A 23,158-nucleotide genomic window follows, 5' to 3' on the forward strand; every position below is an offset into this window, starting at 1 on the left:
GTAGAGTTGTAGTTATTTTGGTTAGAAGGATGACCTTCTTTCATTAAAAATAATAAGGGAAAATTCATTGTACTAACTTTTATTCTAGTAGATATTTTTAAGAAATACTTTTCCTTTATCATTCCTTTAGCTCTCACTAGAAAAGAAACAAGAAAAAAAATTTCTTCTACAGAACAACTTATCTACCTGTCCAATGGACTAATCCAAGCTTTCAGAGATTGCAAGCTTTATTAAACCATGACAGCATGACAGTTTGTTAATTTTAATCTATATAGTATTGTCATTGCCAAAACAAAAAATTATTTGAAATTATTTCGGCTTTCTTCGATACGATAGTTTACCGTAAAGGGCAAGAAAGAAAAATAAAAATAAAGAAAAAGAAAATAAATAATCATCACTACTTTAAGAAAAAAGAAATAAAAAAATTATTTTTTCTCAATATTCATCAAAATTAAGGATAAGGAGATGGAAAATGGATACATATATATTATCACTACAAATCAAAAATCGTGTTCGCCACGCGACTTGGAGTGTTGTGGGCTTATTCATGCACCGGTTTTTCGACGTGGTATAAACGTTGCTTGACGAAGAAATGCGTGCGGTTACAAATTTCATCTTTGAAAATCAATCGGGTCAACCCGGGATAACCGGGCAAATCAATGGTGGATTGATGTCACCAACTTGAACGCCTCCACATTCTATTTTCTTGAAGTGCGCGCGATCTTATCTGATTTTACAAGTTTACAAACAGTTAAAATATCTTATCCTACATATCCCAAAATAGACAGAGTATATTTTTTCTTTTGATCAAACTGCTATATTTCTTTTACTATTTGGATCCGATTGCAATTGGATAGTTTCATAAGAATTCAATTGAATCTGCCTAGTGAATGTAATTTCCAGAATTTTCTGAGGTTAACTTGATCCAAATTACCACCAAAATTCAGAGAAAAGTCATAATCATGAGCAAAGTTAGGTTGGGAATCACACCATACAAGTACTTTTGATGATTGTACTTTGCATGAACTATTTTAGTAATTATAACTAAAACATCTACATTGCAAAACCATTTTGCTTCCCATGCAGTTTGGACAAAGTTTGAGGCTCATATAAATCATTCTTCGGATAAGAGGAGAGAGAAGTAATTACACTTCTATACATGTGATATTCCATCTTTCTTCATGTAATAAAATGCTAGAATGGGGTGTCAAATGAGTTATTCTTGGAGTGCAAAATCACTTACTTTTTTTTTCGTGTATAAATTATTAATTATCAATGAATAAGTTCACCGTATACAAAATGATAAGGGGTGTAAACGAATTTAATCAAATCGAATATCATAGTGTTCAAGTTTGTTTGATTATTTTAATGAATTTAAAATTTTGTTCAATCTTTGCTTCTTTTTTTTTTTTGTTAATTCAAATTTGAATAAGCATTTTATCGGATTTGAATGTCATCGAAATTATATCAGTATAAAATGCTGTTCAAGTTTGATTTGATTAGTTAGCGAACCAAGTTTCAACGAGTTTTTATCAAGTCAAATTTGATTCGAGTTTCAATTAACTTGATTCATCTTTCAACTTTACAAATGAATACTAAGCATACTACTTGTGGCCTTTTTATCATTATCTTATGCTATGTATGTCGAAGAATGCATGGAAATTATTATTAACTTCTTAAGTCCTAAGTAATTGTCCAAATTAAGACTAATTTTGCCCCATTTTTTAAGAACCTCTTCTTACGTATTTGTATTTCTACATATTAATTTCTCTAGTTACCCTTCAATTGCTCGTCTTATTTGTCCTAATCTTCTTGGTAAATTTACATTTTTCCTCTCTCTTATCCATAAGAAGAAATTAGATAAAATTAGAAGAAAACTCATTGATAAAAAACAAACAGCTTTAGGATCACGAGTTTCCTAAATTTAGGCTAATGTATGCTATACAGAGGAATTGCCAAAAATCGGACGTTGGCATTCCGAATCCTAACCTTCTTAGGAGTTAAGAATCGATTACCGCTCAATATATAATCCACCTATAGTCCTATTCAATCAATATCATTATACTTCAGAATTCTTTCAAACGATCAAAATACCAGAATTATGCAGCAGAAAAACGATAACAGCCCGCCAGAAAACCACCACAGCCACATTCAACAGCACCGCCGCCGCGGCCAACAACAACAGCAAAACCACCAGTATTACCCAAATTACTTTCCCAACCAGAGTATGATGTACCCTCATTCTCTGCTGCCCATTTATGGTTTCAGCAGCCTGGAATATCCTCCTTACCACCATTATCCAATGCTACCTGGCTCCAGTTTCACTCCTAGCGCTCTGCCATACAACACTGCAATGTTGATGCAAGGGAATTATGTGCAAGCAACGACTGGCTTTGATAATCATCATCACATCAGTCAACCAGCAAACCTCGTACTTCCTCCTCCGGCTGGGGAGTACGAGGAGAATAACACTAATAATACTGGTGGCTGGTTTCAAGAATCTGATGACCAATTTTCAAATATCTTCATGCGGATTAGGATTGAGCCAGAAGAAGAGACTGCATTGGTTGAACTGAGTCGTGGGCAGGAGCCTGTGGTGTTTGATCTGCATGAAGATTCGAATGCTGATGTTGAAGAATCGGATGGTCCTGGAGATGATTGGCTGGAAGAAACCATCTCCCAACATCTGAAGACTAGAAGATATCATACAACACCTGGTGTAAAACAGGCTGAGCATGAAGAGGCTGAAATTTGTGTGGTGTGCCAGAGTGAGCACGAAAACGAAGAGATATTGGCGACTCTTGCATGTGGACATGAGTACCATTCCAACTGCATCAAGGGATGGTTGATCAAGCGAAACGTTTGCCCAATTTGCAAGCGCACGGCACTTCCAAATTTTGACTGCAGTACGAGAATTGGATAGACACTAAATTTTCTAATTTTAGACTCAGATACTTGGCTTGGAAAGAAAGATAAAAATAGAATTCAATGTTGCTACAGCAATTTCAAAACATATGAATGGGCTGTTATGTCTTTAGTTTTAACCATTTGCCTGAATTGGATGATCCTAAGCAAACTGACAAATTATGTACGGTTTCGACAACCAATGGAGTTTCCCCATACACATAACCAAGAACTTAAAAAGAGTTGCTTCAAGACCTACAAATTTAGAGAAGATGCTATAATAAAAGCCGACTATTGCAATATATTTCTCATCCACATTGTGGAAATAATTACTCCTTTTGATCCATCCAAAATGAACAAATAATGAAACAATAAGATACAAGCAGAGACAATCATGTCGTAATCCGCACCTTAATTCAAATCTTGAGCAATCAAAGTACACTCCAACCTAAGGAATCCTAAAATATTCGAGCTAATTAGTAATACATTGTGGAAAAGCAATAAATGAGAGCAATGCCGACAAAACGAGGAAATCACTGAGACCCTAGCTCTTGGTGGTACTGCCAAACATGGGATAGCTGTAGACTCTCTTACATAATATGCTAACAAAGGCTAAGTAGAAAACATATGGTACTGAAGAAAAAATCTTCGTCATGAAAGATCTAAATGATTCAACACTTGTCGAGGAAATATTACTTAGCCACATGGGTATCAGAACTAAAAAAATGCCGCCATTTTCCTCCACTGGATTTATCTATCTAAGCAGAGCAGCATCCAACCTTTTTTACAGCTGAAACATCATCCTTAGTGCCAACATTAATTGTCTGTCCTTTAGGCAGTGCTGCTGGATCCTCTCCAACCTCAAGAGCTTTCCTGCTGACAACTCGATATATCTGAGTTAGCACCTCCGTGAAGGCATTTTCCACATTCATAGATTCCAGAGCAGAGGTTTCCATAAAAAATGTGTTTTCCCTTTCAGCAAATGCCTTTGCATCCTCCGTGGAAACAGCCCTTAGGTGGCGCAAATCTGCCTTGTTTCCCACAAGCATAATGACAATGTTCGAATCTGTGTGATCCCGAAGCTCCTTTAACCATCTCTCAACATTTTCAAATGTAACATGACGAGTGACATCGTAGACTAACAATGCTCCAACAGCACCACGATAGTAGGCACTTGTGATTGCACGATACCTTTAACAGAAGAAAATATTGAAACAGGGAAGTCAGTGAATGATTTTACCAACATAAAAGAGAGTGGAAAAATATATTATACAAAAGAAAAAACTTATCCAGATCTCATCAAGACCGTATCCAAATTGGTATCTTAGTCTTACCAAAAGATTAACATGCAGAAACCTCTACAACTTTTTAAAGGAATCAATATCTGCTTAGAAAACTTAGATATTAATTTAAAACATCAGATCATTGCATAACAACTTCATACAAACAATGCAAATGCCTCACACAATTATTCCAATTGCAAAGATCTTAACCATTTCCAGAGTGTAACGTATCAGCTTGTGCACAAAAACCATGGTTTAGGTGTCTTCATCTAAAAATATCCATAACCGATGAATATGTCAATTCAAGCATTTGAATGTCAAAAAGTAGGGTGCTGAATTCTAATCGAATTGCAATACAACTAACAATAATATCTTCTAAGCATCACAAAGTCTACCAAAAGGAATTAACTATAAAGATTTACCCTCTCCCATACACCACCATAAACTCACAGAATTGTAGCATGAAATAACAAACACTCGAGAAATTCTAACACCATACTCTAGGTTCCGCAAACAATTCTAAGAACTGCAAATATTTCTTGCTTTACAGTTTGCTTGCCCAGGTTACTACCCCTTGTCAATCCTCTTGTTCTACTATACTCGCTCGGTCACGGTGATCTTCATAAATCACGATAACCTTGCAATTAGAGGTTGCAACTTTCATGTATCTTAACTGGTTCTAGCACATTTATCTTCAGACCAATTCAAATTCCCCCAAGCATGTAGATCTCCCCTATTGCTCTCCTTTTAGGAATTCCAAGTCTCCAATAGGCTTTCCTCACCCTAGCTTGATTCGAAACCAGTAAGCCTCATTATTTGAATGGACAAGGCCAGCCTTAACCCTTATTCATCAGCTCATCCTAGCTAAGGAACAATCCTCTTAGCTCTCAATTTCTTTCAGGAAAGTAATTTTCTTATCGCCAGATGTAAATTATCCACTACTGACAAATTATGAATGGAAATGAATTTTTCACAGAAAATATTTTACGGTTTGACCTCGTCCGCCTGTCTCCGTCCCAAAACCCCACAAAACCCACCCACCATACTATTATCAGCAATGAGCTGATTGTACAGAACTCTCGCTTAAACCCAAGTTTCTCCCATTGATTTTTGCCCTCAGTAAACCAATTCTCAAGAAATACATCAGATCTAGCCTAAATCCATCTCAAAAATCACAAAAAAAATCACCACAAATTCCAATCCATCAAAATCCCAGATTCATCATCACAGATCTCCACCTTTTTCCCAAAAGTCCCCAAAAAAACTAAACCCAAGAACCAAACGTAAAACTTCACAGGCACAATGTACTCATCCCAGAGCAGAATCCGGAAAATCGCAACAGTAGATCACTAAGGCTAATAAACAAAGCAAAAACAAGACATTATGCGCAAAAATTAGGGGAAAATGGTGGAAAAAAATCGGATACCTCTCTTGACCAGCAGTGTCCCAAATCTGAGCCTTAACGACTTTATCATCGACGCGGATGCTGCGGGTGGCGAATTCAACGCCGATGGTGGATTTGGACTCGAGACTGAACTCATTGCGAGTAAATCTCGACAGCAAATTGGATTTTCCGACGCCGGAATCGCCGATCAGAACCACCTTGAACAAGTAATCGTAATCGTCGTCCGCTCTATACGCCCCCATTATCACCAGAAAATTAATCCTCTATCTCTAACTAAATACTCTTATTTTATTAGCGTAGATTGTTTGGAGATATAGGGAGAGAAAGGAATGGGAAAGAAGAAAAATGGAAATGGAAATGGAAAAAGGGGGGGATTTTGAAGGAGGAAAGAGGGAGATCTCTTCAGTGCATTTTATTTTAATTTTTATAAGTAAACTTCGCCCAAGTGGTCTATATTCCTTTTGTTTTCTTTTCTTTTCCGTAAACGGTATGGACCGAAGTTTTAGAAAAATCTTTTACGTACGTGATTTGATTACATTTTTTAATTATTTTTTTTATCTCATATTCATGAATTTATATTAAATTTTTTTATAAAAATTTTAGAGAATAATAACCCAAACGCAAAATACTACTACTATTACTGAACTTTATAAATTTTCGCTCTTTATAAGTAATCATTATTTTTTAAATTGGAAATGAACATAAAGAGGGTGAATATAATAGTTTTTTGCACTGTTCTTGACTTTTATATTCAAGTTTGTGTTTTACTTAATGTTGTTGTTGTGTATGTAATTATATATTTACTGGTTTTAAATTTGATTCGAGATTGAAATATTTTAGTATGTTTTGAATCTCATTTAAGTTCAATTTAATTAGTTAAAATTTGTTTTTTTTTTCAAGTCAAACTCAAGTCAAGTGTTTAGTCATTTTGTTCAAAATTTTCACCCAAACAATAGTAGCATTAAGAAGGTGTAATACATTTACAAATTTTAAACTTGATATGATGTTAAAATATTCGAATTTTATGTTGAAACTTGATTTTTTTTCATACCAAATTCAAAATTTGACTCGATCAATAGTGCATTAAGGAGTTTTTTTTTAATTACTTTATTTGGTGTTAGATTTCAAATTTTTCATTAGGCAAAAAGGTTGATTATAATTTTTTTAACAATTTATCCAAGAGTAGTACAATGTTGAATTTTGAAAAGTAACCACAATAATGACGGTTGTATGTTGTGGGCTGCGTGTTGGTAGTGGGAAAGAGGTGGAAACAAGGAAATTACCTTTTGACCACGACCAAATGTGAATTCTTTGAATTTTCTACAGCCTATCTCAGTTTCATTCAAACTTTCTCCTTTGTTCTTTTTCCATTTTTATGCAGTTTTTTAGAGGTTAATTACTTAATCGTTAAGCCTTTTTAAGAAAGCGCATGATTGATAATTAGTACTACTAATAACAGCATTTACTGCAACTTGATGTGGCACGTGAACAGGTGGACTGGTAATGATCTGCCCAAAGATTTCTTTCCAACCCCTTCTTCTTCGTGAAACTAATAATTACTACTAGCTCTGCAGTAGCCCACAGGCACAAATCCTTCTGAGGCTCCGTTTGATAAAACTGAATCTGAACTCTGAATTCTGAATTCTGAAACAATTAATTTGCTGAATATTAAGTACTGAAAAGAGATATATGAATATCTGAATCTTAATGCTGAATATATTTATACTGTTTGATAAACATTTATAACTTAATGCTTAATAAACTAAATTGTACAATTTTGCCCTTCTATCTTTCAATCCAAAAAAGAAATAGAACATATGATTTAATTAGCTTAAAATTGTTAGGTATGAAAATGTCAATATTTATTTTTAAATCAAAGTAATATAAAAGAAGAAATATATTATGAAAAAGTCCAAATATCGGTGCAAATATATTTTTAAATTAGAGTTTGATAAGAAAAGTCTAAATATAAGCAAAAGGAAGCTGCAATAAACAAGTTTTAAATTCACACCAAATTATATAGAAATTTAATTACTTCAATGGAAAAATGTTGAAGCAAAACAACAAATAATCAATGTCACTTACCTTGGAAAAAATGAATTTGAGATCGGTGAGTACGGTAGCAATAAAAAAAATTGGGAGTAAAAAAATGACAAAATTATGAAAGAGTAGAAAGATGGAAAAGGATAAGGAGTAGACAAATGTGAGGAGCATGAAGAAATTGTAAAAAATATCATTAAATAAGGAGAAAATAGAAGTAGAAAGCCATTAGACAGAGAATGTCAGGTTGTTTAATTAGATAAGGATTTTGGATAGAAAATATTAAATTGTTTAATTCAATAAGGATTTTGAATGTAATTAACAAACAAGGATAGATTTGGTAGATAAGATAAAGTAGTTGAAGTAAATCTCTTGTTTCTTATCAAATTAAGCATTCAGTTACAATTCTTATGCTGAAAAAAATACATACAAATTCAGCACCACTTAATAAGTTCAGCAGAAAAATTTTTATTTATCAAACACTCAAAACATCTGAATGTCTGAATGAATTCAGTTTCAGCACTTTTTTATGTTATCAAACAGACACTGAGATTGTCTGAACAACATAAGGCGAATAAATTCTACAATGCCATTAAGTATTAGAAAGATTCTACCGTCCCTTTTGAATATTATACCTTATGATAAAATTATAATTTAAACTTCTATCATTACATAAAAATTGAAAAAACGATTCTCTAAAATGACCGTAAAATTTTATTAAGGTATTATATATACTGCATTTGTTGAACATATTTATCTTTTCATTATATCGAAACTAATGAACAATTTGATACCCTAACAATAATATAAAACCTTTACAATTGGCTCAAGAAAAATGTCTCTTATTGTTAATAAAGAGTTCTTTCGCTGCAAATCAAGATTGAATGCATTTTCAAAAGAAAATGTATCCCTTCTTACTGTTTAATTGTCCACAGGAGAAATTTCAAAATATATATATATATATATATATATATATATATATATGTACGCCTAAAAGGGCAAGAATTCAGAAAATGCTGCTTGTCATCCAAAACCAATTGAAGTAGATTTCTGATTGGACTTGTGAGTATTTGAGAAAAGCAATTGCTATATTATTGATGGATCATAGCTATTGGTATCTTAAAATATTACTTTTGAATTGTAATACATCTTCTAAGCTGGGACAAAATTTTGATTATCACTCCCCAAAGTTGCTGAAAAAATGCACTTTAAACTATGTGGTATCTATAACCTATACATCAGGATAACTGCTGGAGCAGAACAGTAATGCAACCAGACGGAAAATGTCCAAGGACAGAGTCTATTCCTTGGTTCTGTTTCTCATTGCTTTTCGCTTATTTACATCAAGGTATCTTTTCCTTAACCTGATTGCTTTTGGAGTAACCTGCATGATCCAAAGAGTTGCAGGTTCAACAAAAGGCTAGGCTGCAGTACAAAACTGATAGATAAGTGCTGAAGAAGTGTGACAAACAGAAAGGCATAAGAGATCATCGACCGGTAACTCCCAATACAGAGAAAAGGGACCCTGACAAAATCTTTGAAAGCAACTTAAATTGCCTACTCATCAAACAAAATTCAACCATTTGTTTCCTGTCTCATTTTTTCATGCATTCTCAATTTATAGGAAGTACATTGACATACCTCAATTAGCTCATCTGAGGCTACATACCCAATTGCTTCTTCTAGCGTCATCTGCCACCCAAAAAGTCGGACAAAAAATGAGGACTACTTTATAACAACTGCATCACCAACGCATAAGCATATTTGTCGAGAATATTTTTGAGTTCAATCCGGGTGAACGCAATTAATTCACAGCATCTTATGATTAGGTTGCTTCATTGACAAGGAAGTGATTAACTATGCAGTTGAAACCAAAAATCAGTGTAAAATTCTAGAAATAATAATCTCAGGAAGACTTATTGACTCTAGGTGCAGCCATGGATCTAAAATCAGGGCCAAGGATAGTCCACTTCTAAAAAGGGAAAATCACCAACAGCAATATGCAAGGACACCAGTAATTCAATCTTATCAACAATTGTCCCACTTAAAATTCCACTAGCAGTGGCTTATACCCCTCAGAAGTAGAACCAAGTTAAAAAGTGTTGAAAGAAATACGTACAAGACGAGGTGGAGATAGTTTAACATTCTCATCCTTGCTAGCAGCCCGCACATTTGTTAGTTCCTTCATCCTTACTGGATTAACCTGTGATAAGCAACAACGATCATTTGCATCACAGTCAAGGGGATAGAGACCAACAAACAGTTTAAAGAGATGTATTTCCTTACATCAAGATCTGTGTCTCGAGAATGCTCACCGACAATCATGCCATCATATGTCTGTACAATTGCACAAATAATCACAAATATAACCTAAGAAAACTCCTATCCTAGAGTTGCACATCTAGGTAAGGTGCATTTTAATTATTTTCTAAATTTATGTCATTGACTAGAGAAGGATGCACCACAGAGAAATACATAAAATGTCACAAGTAAAAATATAGGGGAACTTGCATCAAACACCAGCCCCACAACCCACCAAGAAACGCTACAGAAGATCAGATATATACTGGCAGTATATATTCACGTATGATGACTCAAAAAAGAACATGTTCCAGATACAGTAAAACCCAAAACTAAATTTATGTGTGCGCGGATGAATAACCTATAGGTACATGAAGCATGAAGTTATTGTATAAATTAGAATAGCAGGAAAGACAAAGAAAAGAAAAGAGAGGGAGATTATGGGAAGGCAAACTAATTTAGCAGCGAGACAGACAAATAAGAAAAGATCGGCTAATTTAGGCAACCTCCATCCCAGGTGTGACGAAGAGAATCCCACGAGGTTCTAGACTTATTAGCGCATAAGCTGTAGTTGTTCCATAGCCCATGGAAACCTGTTGAACCAAGTTCAAGCAATTAGATGCATGACTGGACATACATGGACCAGTACAGCTCTCAAAGGTGGTTAGATACACATCAAATTTTTTAGAGTTGAAATTGAAAAAGAAGCACAGATGTACCAATACTCCTTTTCTGACATTTCCAAGAGGACCTCTATATTTAGCATAAGCTGCAGAACAAAGAGAGATGGCCATATATGAGAAAACTCATCAATGAAAAGTACCAGCAATGCAAGGAACAAGTGGTTATAATTATTAACAAACGGAAATGAAAAGAAACAAGCAATCATAAGTATGATTTCTAGCCAGATGGTAACAAGCATCCACGAGTATAATACTACCAGACAGATACAATTAAATTATCAGCAAAAAGCACTGGAACAAAAAAGGCATGTGCATAATTACATAGCAAAACATCTATCCCAAGGGATTACTTCTATCATGTCTGTCACATCACATATCAGTAATGGTACAACTTAAAGCAAAGGCTCTGGTTTGTCGTCCCAATTTGAACCAGAAGAAAAGTAACATGACTTTCTGTATCTATTTATGTCAACCCTATTAATCCAAATCCTTCTGAAATATGGTATAAAACAAAAGTCCAATAACCCAACCAAATAAAAAGATTGAGCTTTTCAGAGCTACAGGGTCGAGAGCAGACCACAAATTGCTCAACAACAGGTATGCAAGATTAAAATACAGTTTGCTACATGAATGAAGATGACTTAAATTACTCTGAAAAGAACTCATAAGATTGAAGTGCAAATAAATGAAAGAGAAAAGAGCATTAAATTGATTTTCCACCATATGGAGCAGCATATATGTCTACAAAGAGGTCCCAAATTACATAACCTCAAATGAAAAGCATGAAGGCAATGTGAAGAACTACAGAAGAAAGCAGAACAGCATACTCAGGAAAGCACGGTGCATAAATCCAGTTCCTCGTGTGTCACTGCTGAATACACTTCTGTATCCGACAAGGCCCCTGTAATGATGGGAAACAAGAGAATCGATACTCCTCACAAGTTACCTACGTTGACCCCAACTTACAGTTCAGAACAACAAAAGCAAAAAAAGACTAGACTTTGTAAATGAAATTTCCAGCCTAGAACACCCAGTCACAATAAGAATGTCAGTTGGTACGTTTGTTACACATAAATGTCTTATATGTCACATTGATTGGAGGAAGAAATTATTTGCATTAAAGGAGATTTATCATATCAGCTTGGAAACAAATAACTCTGCTGATATTTAACTGGACCACATTGCTATTACCACAGACCACGATAAACTTGTTCAAGGTTCACCGATCTGTTATCCATGTGAAAGTGGGACCTCAGATTCAACAGTCAAAACCAATCAACCAGTTCAACATATTTAATTTGTAAATACACACACGAGCAAAGACATGTCATGCCACATATACAAATCTCAGGTAAGAATGCCATGAGCAGCAAGAAAGACATCAGATTAAGAAATAAGAAAAACCTTGAAGGACAAGTCAGACAGATTTTAGTCCGATCATCGTGGCCTGGAACAGGACCCATGTCTGCAACCTCAGCTTTTCTGTGAGAAAGTGCATCCAATACTAAACCAACATGCTGTTCATTGACCTACAGAAAGCAACCTCAATTCTCTTCAGATTTCACAAGTCAAAGAAGAGCAATGTAACATTCAATTTCCCTCACCTCTATAGTCACTTCTTCAATTGGTTCTAGCTTCTCACCATTCTCTGTTTTGTACCTGAAACAGAAAAAAATTTGCTCAATCCAAGGGAATGTATTTGTATTTTGTTTTTTTGATTTTGGGGGCGAGGGGGGGAGAGAGAGAAGTGGTGAATAACTGTTCTGTTGGAAGTTCAAAACCAAAGAAGCATTAATGACTATTTATGGCAGTAAAAATCATCATCCCCTTTACTTTGCAAAGATACTTTATCAGGAACTTAGAAGGAAACAAAAATGGAAAATTTATTCAATTACAGCTTGCAAACTGCAACAAGAAGCAGGTAGCAGTCAAAATGCAGAGTATTTGATAACAATGTTCACGTGAACATCAAGATTTATTTGTAGGTAAAAACTAGTGAAACGAGAGGTCAATATTCATTTCTAGATTTGATCTTTTAGGCTGCATAAGCAGATTTCTTTTTCTCTTCAAGTAGATAGCAATAAGACATGAATAGGAAGGGCAGTATACTAAGCATATATTTGTACAGGAGAAGCCAAAAATACAAAAAAAAAAGAAAAAGAAAAAGAAATAGGAGATATGTGATAAGTAAAGAGGAACTGCTATAAACCTTTTGAAAGGAAAATGGAAGTGTCTTGTTTAAGGGTGAGTCGCTTTATATATAGTGATCAGTTCTCTTCCCTATTTATGAGAACAATGAAACCAATGAGATTAAATAACATATACGTTTTCTCATATTTTCTACACAGCCTTAAATCTGGAAATATATCACTATATGCCATTGTAACCATAATGACCACAAAACAAACTGCAAAGACAACAATAGCATCGCTAGCAAATAATTTACTGTATGCTATTATGCTATGCAAGGAACATAAAGTGGGAGACAATGCACCAGGGCAATGGAACAAAAAGCTTACATGACTTTAGGTGGTGAGACAGATAATTCAAATCCTTCACGCCTCATATTCTCAATCAAGATACCTACATCAACAAATGAAGGACAATATACTTAACTAACTAAACATGACATGTCCAATAAGGCTGGACTCAAAACACATTCTACTGACACTACAAGAAAACATAATCTTTCGTCTTGGAGAAAGAAGAACAAAGAATAAGTTGGATAGACTAATCTTATTAAAATAAATAAATAAAACTTGCCCAATTGAAGTTCTCCCCTCCCTTGAACTTCATATGAATCTGACAGGCCTGGTATAACGTTTATGGCGAGATTTGTTTCTGCTTCGGCTATAAGCCGATCCGCAATTTTTCCGCCAGTCAACTGAAAACATAAACACCAAATGTTGTGCTGTTCATACAATGGGGAAGAGTTTACTTTGTCATTAGGAGGTTAAAATATCTGATCCAAATATGAAGCATTAAGACATCCAATTGGCATGATTCAATCTGGGTGCACATTTGTCGCTTATCAGTCAATGATCAATTTCTTGTGGTCTTTCAAACACCCTTAAATGACACAGAAAAAATGAAGACAGGACAAGAGGAAGCTGGCAGATAGGGCTTTAAACTAGCGCTAAAATAGTAAAATATACTTGAGGAGTACTTGCTGTAAGTGGTGGATGTGAAGAATTAACCGATCACGCGATCAGAGACTTGATACTAGGAAAAAATTATAAGGTTGATGTTGTTCAAAATGTTTGACTTTATGATTGGCACAATTACTTTAGTGTAAACATACTTGAGCCCTCTCATGGCCCCTAATGACCTATTTATCAATCCTGCAACTAACGAAGTACGATATAAACCTTATCTTTTCCAATAGGGTAAAAAACAAAAAAACCCCGTGGCAAACCTAATATATAGAAAAGCCTCCTGTAATTTCAAAACATACAACACGACACCTCATACTTTGAACTAAATTGTAAAGGTGGCGAAATCTGTTAAAATTAACGGGAATGGATGAAATGACAAAAATGCCCTGATATAACTAAGCAAAAGGCAGCTCAACAAAATCATTTGTTTCATTCTCTAGAGAGAGAGAATTGGAGGCTAAGGGGTAGAACAGGTATATTTGTTAAAAATTAGGTATAAAAAATTAGTTTTTAGGTTCCAATAAATCATTTCCGTTAATTTTAACAGATTCTGTCACCTTTACAATTTAGTTCAAAACATGAGGTGTCGTTTTGTACGTTTTGAAACCACGAGGGGCTTTTCTGTTTATTAGGTTTACCACAAGGGATTTTTTTTGTTTTTTACCGTTTCCAATATACAAGAACAAAGAAACTTATTACAGCACTGTCCGACGAAAATCTATGCTCCTATTTTGTGAACTAAAATATGTTTGAGAATGAATTGAGCTACTCAGAGATCAACTGGAGTGTCAGCCAATCAATTCAACCCTAAGCACATGTTTACTTGGTTCAAGTGACATGATAGGTTTGAACACAAAGAAAACAGCAAAAACAACAAACTCAAGCTACATGAGTTCAGATTGATTGATTGAGAACACCTTCAATCATAAAGAAGACCAGCTTGCGTAGTTTTTGAGCTCCACTTAGCTCATTTATACCCTTAAAACAGAAACAACATAAGGAATCCCCAATTCTCCACCCTCATTTCCCTATGTAGGCAAACTAGACAGAATAAACAGGAAGGATAGACCACCCGACCAAAAATAGAGTAGCAGAAAATTACTGATGAAAAACCAAAAAAGAAATCCTAGCAAGGTCGTAATGTGAGAATGGCCCTCTCAAATTATAAATGTTTTAACATATCTTTTCATCTGTATGTGCATGTTTATAGTGTCTGTGTTCAATTGCCAGGAAGACATCATGGAGGTGGTCTAGAAAGAAAACAAAGTAAATAGAATATATTCATGGCTTTTGCTTCATGCTACCCTTGAGCATTTCCTAACCTTCTTCCCAAAACATAAAATTAGAAAAACAAAATAACATAAAAGATAAAAATAAAATAAAAGGGCAATGCTACATATATCAACACAGCTTTCTATCCTGCAGTTCACTGCTCCTACCTCTTAGGACTTTCATGGCTTCTAAAATGGAAAGTCAGATGATGTCCTATATTATATACAACTAAGCATTTCTCCACAAAGCATTTCTAACTTGTCATAGCCGATAGTTAACTACAGGCTGGTTCAAGGAGAACGCGTCAATTGGGAGGGTAGAAAAGAAAATAATAAAAAACTAGCCCATACAGGCCACTCACATGGGTACCATCACGTCCAGCCAAAGGAGAGTCATTCACACTGAAGGTCATTGAAATGGTTGGGGGATCAAGCTGAACTGTGGGCAATGTAGTCATAACCTACCATATATCAGGGTTAAACAAATAATCAGTCATACAGATGATCAAAAACATATTCAAAGATGTTCCTAAAAAATGTAGTCATAACATACCATATACCAGGGTTGAAAAAATAATTCAATCATACAGATGATGAAATATATATTCTAACATGCTGCTAAGCAATTGGACAACCTTAAGACAAGTCAAAGCAAGTATAACAGATTTAACTTCAAAGAAAGGCCCAAGAAAGTAAACAAGTTTCCTGAGAGATGAATGTTGAACACAGAAAAGCATACAGAATACTGACACTGTAATCATCTTAACACATAATGCCTAATCATTACTATAAGAAAAGAAAAAACAGCGCTGAAGCATTTGATTAACAACAAACCTCAACATTTGCAACTGTGTGACCTATTGCTGGCCTTGTCAACCCAGCCATTGACACTATGTCACCAGCACCAGCACTATCAACTAACACCATGCTAGTACCCTTCTTCTTCATCAGCTTCACAACCTATATGGCATGAATTTATTAGGCTAATCAAGTTCAAAACTATGATAAACAATGCACAGATTACTTTAAGCATATAACTACAAATGGAACATGAATTGAGGCCTCTCCTTGCAGAAAACATCAATCCCGATCTGAACTCAGGAATTTTATATTCCTATTCTAATTTCAGGGAAAAAGGAAGTAACAAGGGACAACCATCAGTAGCTACGCTATGATGGTGTAACCTGCAGAGCCCTACACATATGCATCAACAGGACATGAGAAACTAGTTAAATCTTGGGGCAAAGTAGATTCTCCCATAGATCTATGAAACATATACAATGTGTGGGCACAGATACAACTTTCCACCTTTTTTTTGGGGAAATGGGGGTTGGGGTGGAGGGTGTTCTGCTGTTGATTACCATTAAAATGTTCTTTTTATATAGAAATTTTTTGTTTGATTAATGAGAACTTCCAACAGCCATTGACAATGACAAACCTTGCCTTCTTCGATTTTGACAGTTCCAGAATCTGATTCACGAAGTCCATGGATTTTATCACCAATGTGCACTATTCCAGAATATATTCGCCCCGTCAAAATTCTCCCAAGATATGAATCTCGTTCCATCATGGAAACCTGAAAAGAACTGTTAAGGATCTTTTTCAATGTTTCCATGCAAAGAATGAAGGCATCAAAAGGAACAAGAAAATTTAGAAAAACAAAGATGAAATAACAAAAGGAAAAAAAAAAAAAAGAGGAAATCCGACAAACAAAAAAAATCATAAGCATATGCTAATGCGCTGATCCAAGTATTACTACCAGGACAATTAGGAGAAATACAAAAGAAAAGCATCATGTCTACAAGTTGCAAGAATACTATTCCCAAAATGCACTAGTCCAATTTCCTCACGAATCACGAATCACCAGTTCACATGGAAGAAAACCTTCATACACATTTCACGCATAGAAAACTAGAGAGATGGTATCCACTGGCATTACAGTCTTGTGAGGCTATGTTATATATGCTTACATGTAATTTCATCTCAAATCAAGCAATGCTAGTACATATAAACCCACTATCAAATTTTACAATACTTATTCAGCTGTAGGTATACAATTTTTCCTAAATTTAACAGAAAAAACCAAAACAAAATGGGCCATGGACCCATTTTGGATGCATTTAATCAGGTCGATAACTTATGTATTCAATTTAAGCCTAATGCTTGGCCAAAGCTCATACCACCAACTCCTGCTCTTATAGAGCAATAGCAACCCATTCACTCAATATCAGTGATGGAGTCACCAGATTTTGTCCCCAAACTAACAAGCTTCCTCTCGCATTGGTTTCAAATCTTCTAATTGATGAAGTAATTCACTTATTCAAACTAAAATACAGATTTTTGCACCTTATCCTGTCCTGCTACCAGAATCAAATTCCATTAGTTTTAGAAGTTACACAATTTTGCGATTCAACATATCAATTAAGAATTTGACAAGAAATGATAGTATAATACACTCCTGCCACCATCATGGCAGGAAGCACTGACAGATTTCTGCTACAGAATTAAAACAGGGTATCCTATGATCATACTACTTGGTTTAGATAGATTAATGTCAACCTCTTACTAATGCTTAGTAAAATCAGATAAAGAGCCATTAAAAGCCTTGCACAGTATGAGCATTGTTTGAACTAACGAACATAAGCTGCATCTATTACTCTATTGCGCGTATACGCACAAAGGGGACAAAGCTCTATGAACATGTTTGGGCATTAATTCCGAGAAAGAGAATGAACATTTGATAACCAACCAGCATTTGGAAAGGGGCATCAAGGCTAGCAGTAGGTGGAGGAACATGTCTTATGATTGCATCAAGCAGCTGAGACATATTTTTAGCATCATCTGGAGGACATTTTGTATAGTTGGATGAAGCCCATCCTTCTTTTGCTGAAGCATAAAGAACAGGAAAATCAAGTTGTTCCTCTGCAACAACAGAACCAAAAGAAACAAGAATCAGAAACAATTTTTATAATATCACAAGGCTTAAAAACAAAAGATATATGAAAAAACTTAAACACAAGAAATCAATCATTTGTGGAACCAAATTCCAGCACCTGAAGCACCAAGATTTGCAAAGAGGTCAAAAACGAGGCTCTCAACTTCATTGCATCTTTCCTCAGTAACTGGACATGCACAATCAGATAAATGAGGATCATATACCAGATGAAATAAACAATTTACGCCACAAAAGATGAACCAATTTGAAGTAGAAATCACTTGCTTCATATGATGAAATAAGAGCAAATTAGAAAAAGAAAAAGGGCAGTGATCTTGATAGTTTCACCTCTCACAAACCAAATGTCAAACCCAATGACCATGTGACACACTAAGCCAAGACAGTCATGACGGTCATCTACTTATGGACGGTAATCCCGTCAATATTTAAACGGTAATGCACCAAACGTTCTTGAAAATCTTGGCCATGAAAGACTTTAGTTCAGTCTACACATGCACACATAAGAGATCTTTGATTGTCTAGATATCGTTAGCAATTACTTGTCAAAGCAAATACAAGACTGGGTGATTAGTTACACAGTCTTCAAGACCTCAAAGTCTTAGCCTTCTGATTTTTGGCATGTTTCTCAAATATGATGAACCATCATCCTAGGTTTCACCACCAGAAGTTTCATCATGTTAATCAGTAGGAGGACAAACTAGAAACACAGAATTAGGAAGAAGCTCCTCACAACAGAATAGTTGTGCAGGTATAAATTCAGTAACATCACGGTAATTTGGAGAAAGTAGGGACTTTAAAAAAAATTGCTTGTGAACACAAACTATTAATTATGGTTTCTTTATGAACAAAATCACGAGGTGGAAAGTTGGATACTGCACTATTAGCGAGCAGCTACCAAATGAAACTGAATTCAATTCACTTTACAAGGATAAGGTAAGGAATACCAGCAATTGTATGAGCGAGAAGCTACCAAATGAAACTGAATTCAATTCGCTTAACAAGGATAGGGTAGGATACATGCAATTCTACATATCCCTGCCCAATCTATAGAAAGTACTAGAAGAATGAACTTGTGGAAAAAAGTGCAACAGATTTTGCAAACGTAAGTGATTGTAAAGGGAAAAGGTAAAAAGGAACTATGCAACAAAATATCCAACATTAGTACCAGTGCACAGGCAAATCTCACCAATAACCACTTCAAATACAGAAACAGTGATCGAACTCATAAATGCAGGTTAACCAATTCTTTTTAGAAGAATAGATCATAAGAAACAACATAAAAAGGAAAAACAAAAACATATATCACAAGTTCCTGAGAGGAAACAAGAATACCCACAGAACTTATACCTGCCGGTCGATCTACTTTGTTCAGAAGAAGAATAGGTCTCAGTCCATATTTTAAGGCCTTAGCAAGTACAAATTTTGTCTGTGCTAGTGGACCCTCACCAGCATCTACAACTAAAATTGCACCCTCAACCATGCCAACTACTCGCTCAACCTATGAAATTAGACAAAGGAAAAGAAAATTATAACCACTTGTGGAAAAAATAACAACGGTAACAGGTATTATTCCTCAAGCATTTCCTATATTCCTCTGAAGCTTTTTTTTCCTTCTAGTATTCTTCAATCTTTTCTTTTTTCAACTATCTTGAGCCCCAAGTTAAAGGAGTTTTTTCTGACAAATGCTCACCAGAGGCTTATCAACAACATCAGCTTCAGTTTCATAAATATTTACATCATTCACACCATATTTAAGTAAAAACTGTTTAAAACAACCCTCATAAGTGCATACTTCACCACCAAAATCTGCATGTCCAGGAGTGTCAACCATGTTTAGCTCATTTTCCTTCCACGAAATTAAAGTGACCTGCAAATGATGAGAAGATTATGAAATAGGATTCAGAAACATATACAACCACTAACTGAAAGCAGCGCTTTGCCAAGAATATAAGATAGTTGAAGAATCATCTAATTCACCTGAATTTGAAGAGATGCACATGAAAGTAAAAATCATGAAGAAATTCCAGAGACTTGATGACTAACAAATTAATTAGATCTCTATACCCAAAGATGACGACCTAAAAATATTGTTGATTTATTTGGTTCATTTAAAGCAGTAATTCAACCAATAGGACCCAAAAATAAAGTGTTCTGGATCACCTATGGATACCTGATTGCGTCCTCCTTCATTGCAAAAAATAGGGGTGCAAGGACAACAGAAATGTCTTATGAAGTAATCCGCCTCCTATGACACCATAGCAATACATGAAAGGCTAACTAAACCTGCTGTGAAATAAACATCATGCTAACCAAACAAACTATACTCGTCTTTCCATCTCAGAATAACTCTGGAAGGTCACATCTTCTTTTTACTTTAGGTATTTTCATAATTTCTCTTTCACATTTCTAGTGCCATTCTAACAAGCTAGTGTACTGATCATCACAATATAATATTAGAGAATATAAAATTATTACCGAAAGGATTACATAGTTCATTATTTTCAAAAATCAAAGAATGAACACCAAAATCTAATAGATAATCCATCACTAGAACCTTAAAATTGATTGCCTATTCGACAGTTCAATCCCCCAAGGTTATGAGTTAAATCCCACCCCAATGTCATCCTAATTCGCCCAGCAGACAAAAATGAAATAATAGCGTAATTAACAGCCAAAACGATCATACAAAGCTCTTTTATACTTAAATGATTCACTTATATGATAAAAGTAACTTCCCATAGAAGAATGCATGTCTAGGCAAAATGACAGAAACACTAGTTAAAGTAATCTTCTATGTAAACTGAAATATCCTTACCTATAGAACCCAAAAAATATATATATATATATACATACATATATATATATATATACAGAGATAGATAGAACCCCAAATATTGTTATCTAGAAATAAAGGAACAACTACCAAGAGTCCTAATAATTGTTAAATTCCGTACTGGCTCAGTGAAAAATACCTTGCTTGAAATTCATCAATCTACTACCAACAATAGACTAGGTAGCAGCCGTAAGTCCGGCCTTTTTTTCCTCATTGCCAGTCACTGGAAAGAAGGACAAAAAATACACCAGAAAATAACTCAAATCTCACTAAAGCAACTTCACTGGCAAGGTGGTACCAGAAAGTCAAAATCAACCCTCATATTATCCTGGAAAATAGACTTAATTTTCTTTTGTTAGTGTCTAGTGTATACAATCCTCTTCTATTCCTTTGCTTTTGACTATCTACTGTAAAACTTTCACCCAGTTGCATTTCTAAAGCAAAATGAAAAACAATTCGAATGAAACAACTTCACCCAGTCAACAACTGGATATGCAAGATTCAGCTGTGCATTTATCTGTTATACACATAAATTTTACGTTTCAGAAGACCAATTCCAATGCGTGATAAGTGTCCCATCATTATTCTATCACGTTAATTCATTTCAACTGGAAAAAAAAATCTTACTTCATATGGGAAGATTGTAAGCCAAGAGCCAAAATTTCCAACTCAAAATCGAAACTTTAGTACCCTTAGGATATTATAACACGAAAGTACAAAAAATAAAAAACAGTAGTAAAAAAAAACTGAGATAATACTAAAAAAGGTTGCTAAATTAAAGAAAATGAAGTGTAAACCTTGGAAGCAATAGTGATACCGCGCTCACGCTCGAGGCTAATGGAATCCATTGCACGTTCATGGGGGATATCGGCGCCGCACTGGCGGAGGAGCCGATCCATAAGTGTGGTTTTGCCATGGTCGACGTGAGCTATTACGGCAACATTCCTAAGCCTGCTGGGGTCAATTGCGCCGCTTGGAGCCGAAGCTGCTGATGCTGCACTCGTAGCTGTGGCCGCCGCCGAGAAGGCGCGTGAAATGCCGGCGTGGCGCGTGAATAAGTGGGTTTTAATAGAGAGATGGTTATGTTGGAAACATGAAGTTGAGGAGGAAAGGGATTTTTTAGTGGCAGCAGATAATAGAGAACGGAGCAGTGGACCAGCCATTTCCGGTGGCCTCCGGCGCCGGAGGAGTGGTGCAGAGGTTTTGGGGGTTTTAGAAATGAAAGGAACAATTACTTTAACATGTGATAGGGTTTAGCGTTTAAGCACTATCGAAAATGAGCATTTTTATTACTCCCTCCGTACCACTTTGATAGTCCTGTTTCTTTTTTCACACAGTTTAAGAAAAAGTAGTTAACTTTGTTGGAAAAGTAAATTTAGATTGCTATTTTCCTAAAATACCCTCACATTAAATATGATACAACTTTGTGGGAACTTGAATTGATGGTAAAAAAAGAATCAACTCTCATTAAATGGGGTAGGTTTATAGTAACAACTACTTACATTGAATAAGTGTATTTTAGAAAAATTAAAATATAACTACATTTTTCGATTGAAAAGTGGACTACAATTTGGGACAGATGAAAAAGAAATATAGGACTATCAAAGTGGGACGGAGGGAGTATTATTTTACTCCAAAAAAAAAGGAATAATCATTATGTGCCCATTGGAAAATGAAGATATTTATTGGAGTGATTAAGAGGGGAAACAAAAAGAAAAAGGATCTACCACGTAGATTGTGAGATATCCTCTTTTGCTAGTGTTTATTTATTTATGAAAAGAAACAAATATTTTCTTGATGAATTCTAAAATAAAAGTATAATTTGAATTCTAAATTTAAATTGTATGATATGAACATACTAGTGTAAAATAAACTTGCTCAAATCTCATGCTATTATTTTTGCAATTTTGTCATGCAAAAAGAGGAGTAAGAAATTTTTCGAGTAACAAAAATTAAAAAAATTTTCACGTAGTTTGTTGGAAAATATGTGTGTGTCAATCTAGAGTTTAGACCATCAAATTTGAAGCAAATAATAACAACACACTTGTTTGGTACTTGTCCAAATTGTAATTATTATAGTCCAAAATCGATTAACAATTTAACATCTAAACATTAACCCATGAATTGCATCAATGTTTAGATTTTTCTTTGCACATCCACCAATCTAATGATGTAACATATTAAACTGAAATCGCGACATATCGAAAAAATCTTTAACCATCTTTAAATGCGATATCTTGTGCACTCGTTTAAATCATATAAATGTGAGTAAGAATCATTGAATTTGAAGACGTTTTGACAATAATTTATTTAACACTGTCCATCTA

The 23,158-nt window shown here is 34.9% G+C and overlaps 3 protein-coding genes and 1 non-coding gene across 4 annotated transcripts; 1 reads left to right on the top strand and 3 right to left on the bottom strand.

Moving 5' to 3' along the window:
- The first annotated feature begins 2,101 nt into the window (after positions 1-2,101).
- On the top strand, positions 2,102-2,923 carry LOC113771806 (probable E3 ubiquitin-protein ligase ZFP1). The gene has a single exon (XM_027316365.1). It carries the CDS (start codon positions 2,102-2,104, stop codon positions 2,921-2,923), a length of 822 nt encoding a protein of 273 aa, XP_027172166.1.
- A 259-nt stretch (positions 2,924-3,182) lies between these two features.
- Positions 3,183-6,001, bottom strand: LOC113770004 (ras-related protein RABA1f). The gene is made up of 2 exons (XM_027314350.1): positions 5,614-6,001; positions 3,183-4,095 (listed from the first exon to the last, which is right to left on the bottom strand). The coding sequence occupies exons 1-2, from the start codon at positions 5,832-5,834 to the stop codon at positions 3,663-3,665; spliced, it is 654 nt and encodes a 217-aa protein (XP_027170151.1). The 5' UTR covers positions 5,835-6,001; the 3' UTR covers positions 3,183-3,662.
- Positions 6,002-8,701: 2,700 nt separating this feature from the next.
- Positions 8,702-22,058, bottom strand: LOC113770003 (GTP-binding protein TypA/BipA homolog). Its single transcript, XM_027314349.1, has 19 exons — positions 21,629-22,058; positions 19,791-19,865; positions 19,346-19,496; positions 18,096-18,164; positions 17,792-17,964; positions 16,481-16,618; positions 15,877-16,002; positions 15,405-15,503; positions 13,380-13,500; positions 13,136-13,199; positions 12,221-12,275; positions 12,021-12,145; positions 11,444-11,517; positions 10,653-10,702; positions 10,440-10,526; positions 9,919-9,969; positions 9,752-9,835; positions 9,274-9,324; positions 8,702-9,016 (listed from the first exon to the last, which is right to left on the bottom strand). Exons 1-19 carry the CDS (start codon positions 21,992-21,994, stop codon positions 8,933-8,935), a joined length of 2,043 nt encoding a protein of 680 aa, XP_027170150.1. The 5' UTR covers positions 21,995-22,058; the 3' UTR covers positions 8,702-8,932.
- On the bottom strand, positions 20,952-21,050 carry LOC113772715. The gene has a single exon (XR_003468672.1). It is a non-coding gene; the product is annotated as a small nucleolar RNA snoR113 (small nucleolar RNA).
- Positions 22,059-23,158: the final 1,100 nt, after the last annotated feature.

Source organism: Coffea eugenioides, chromosome 5 (genome assembly GCF_003713205.1).
Source record: "Coffea eugenioides isolate CCC68of chromosome 5, Ceug_1.0, whole genome shotgun sequence".
NCBI lineage: Eukaryota > Viridiplantae > Streptophyta > Magnoliopsida > Gentianales > Rubiaceae > Coffea > Coffea eugenioides.

Bases quoted from the DNA above. Each gene is read 5' to 3' on its own strand.
- LOC113771806 (XM_027316365.1), top strand. From the start codon at position 2,102: ATGCAGCAGAAAAACGATAACAGCCCGCCAGAAAACCACCACAGCCAC.
- LOC113770004 (XM_027314350.1), bottom strand. From the start codon at position 5,834: ATGGGGGCGTATAGAGCGGACGACGATTACGATTACTTGTTCAAGGTG. The intron at 4,096-5,613 runs GTATCCGATTTT...CTTCTGTTAAAG, and splicing joins GACACTGCTGGTCAAGAGAG to GTATCGTGCAATCACAAGTG.
- LOC113770003 (XM_027314349.1), bottom strand. From the start codon at position 21,994: ATGGCTGGTCCACTGCTCCGTTCTCTATTATCTGCTGCCACTAAAAAA. The intron at 11,518-12,020 runs GTTTTTCTTATT...CCATCATTACAG, and splicing joins TGTCTGACTTGTCCTTCAAG to GGGCCTTGTCGGATACAGAA. The intron at 9,970-10,439 runs GTTGCCTAAATT...GCAATTGTACAG, and splicing joins TCGTCACACCTGGGATGGAG to ACATATGATGGCATGATTGT.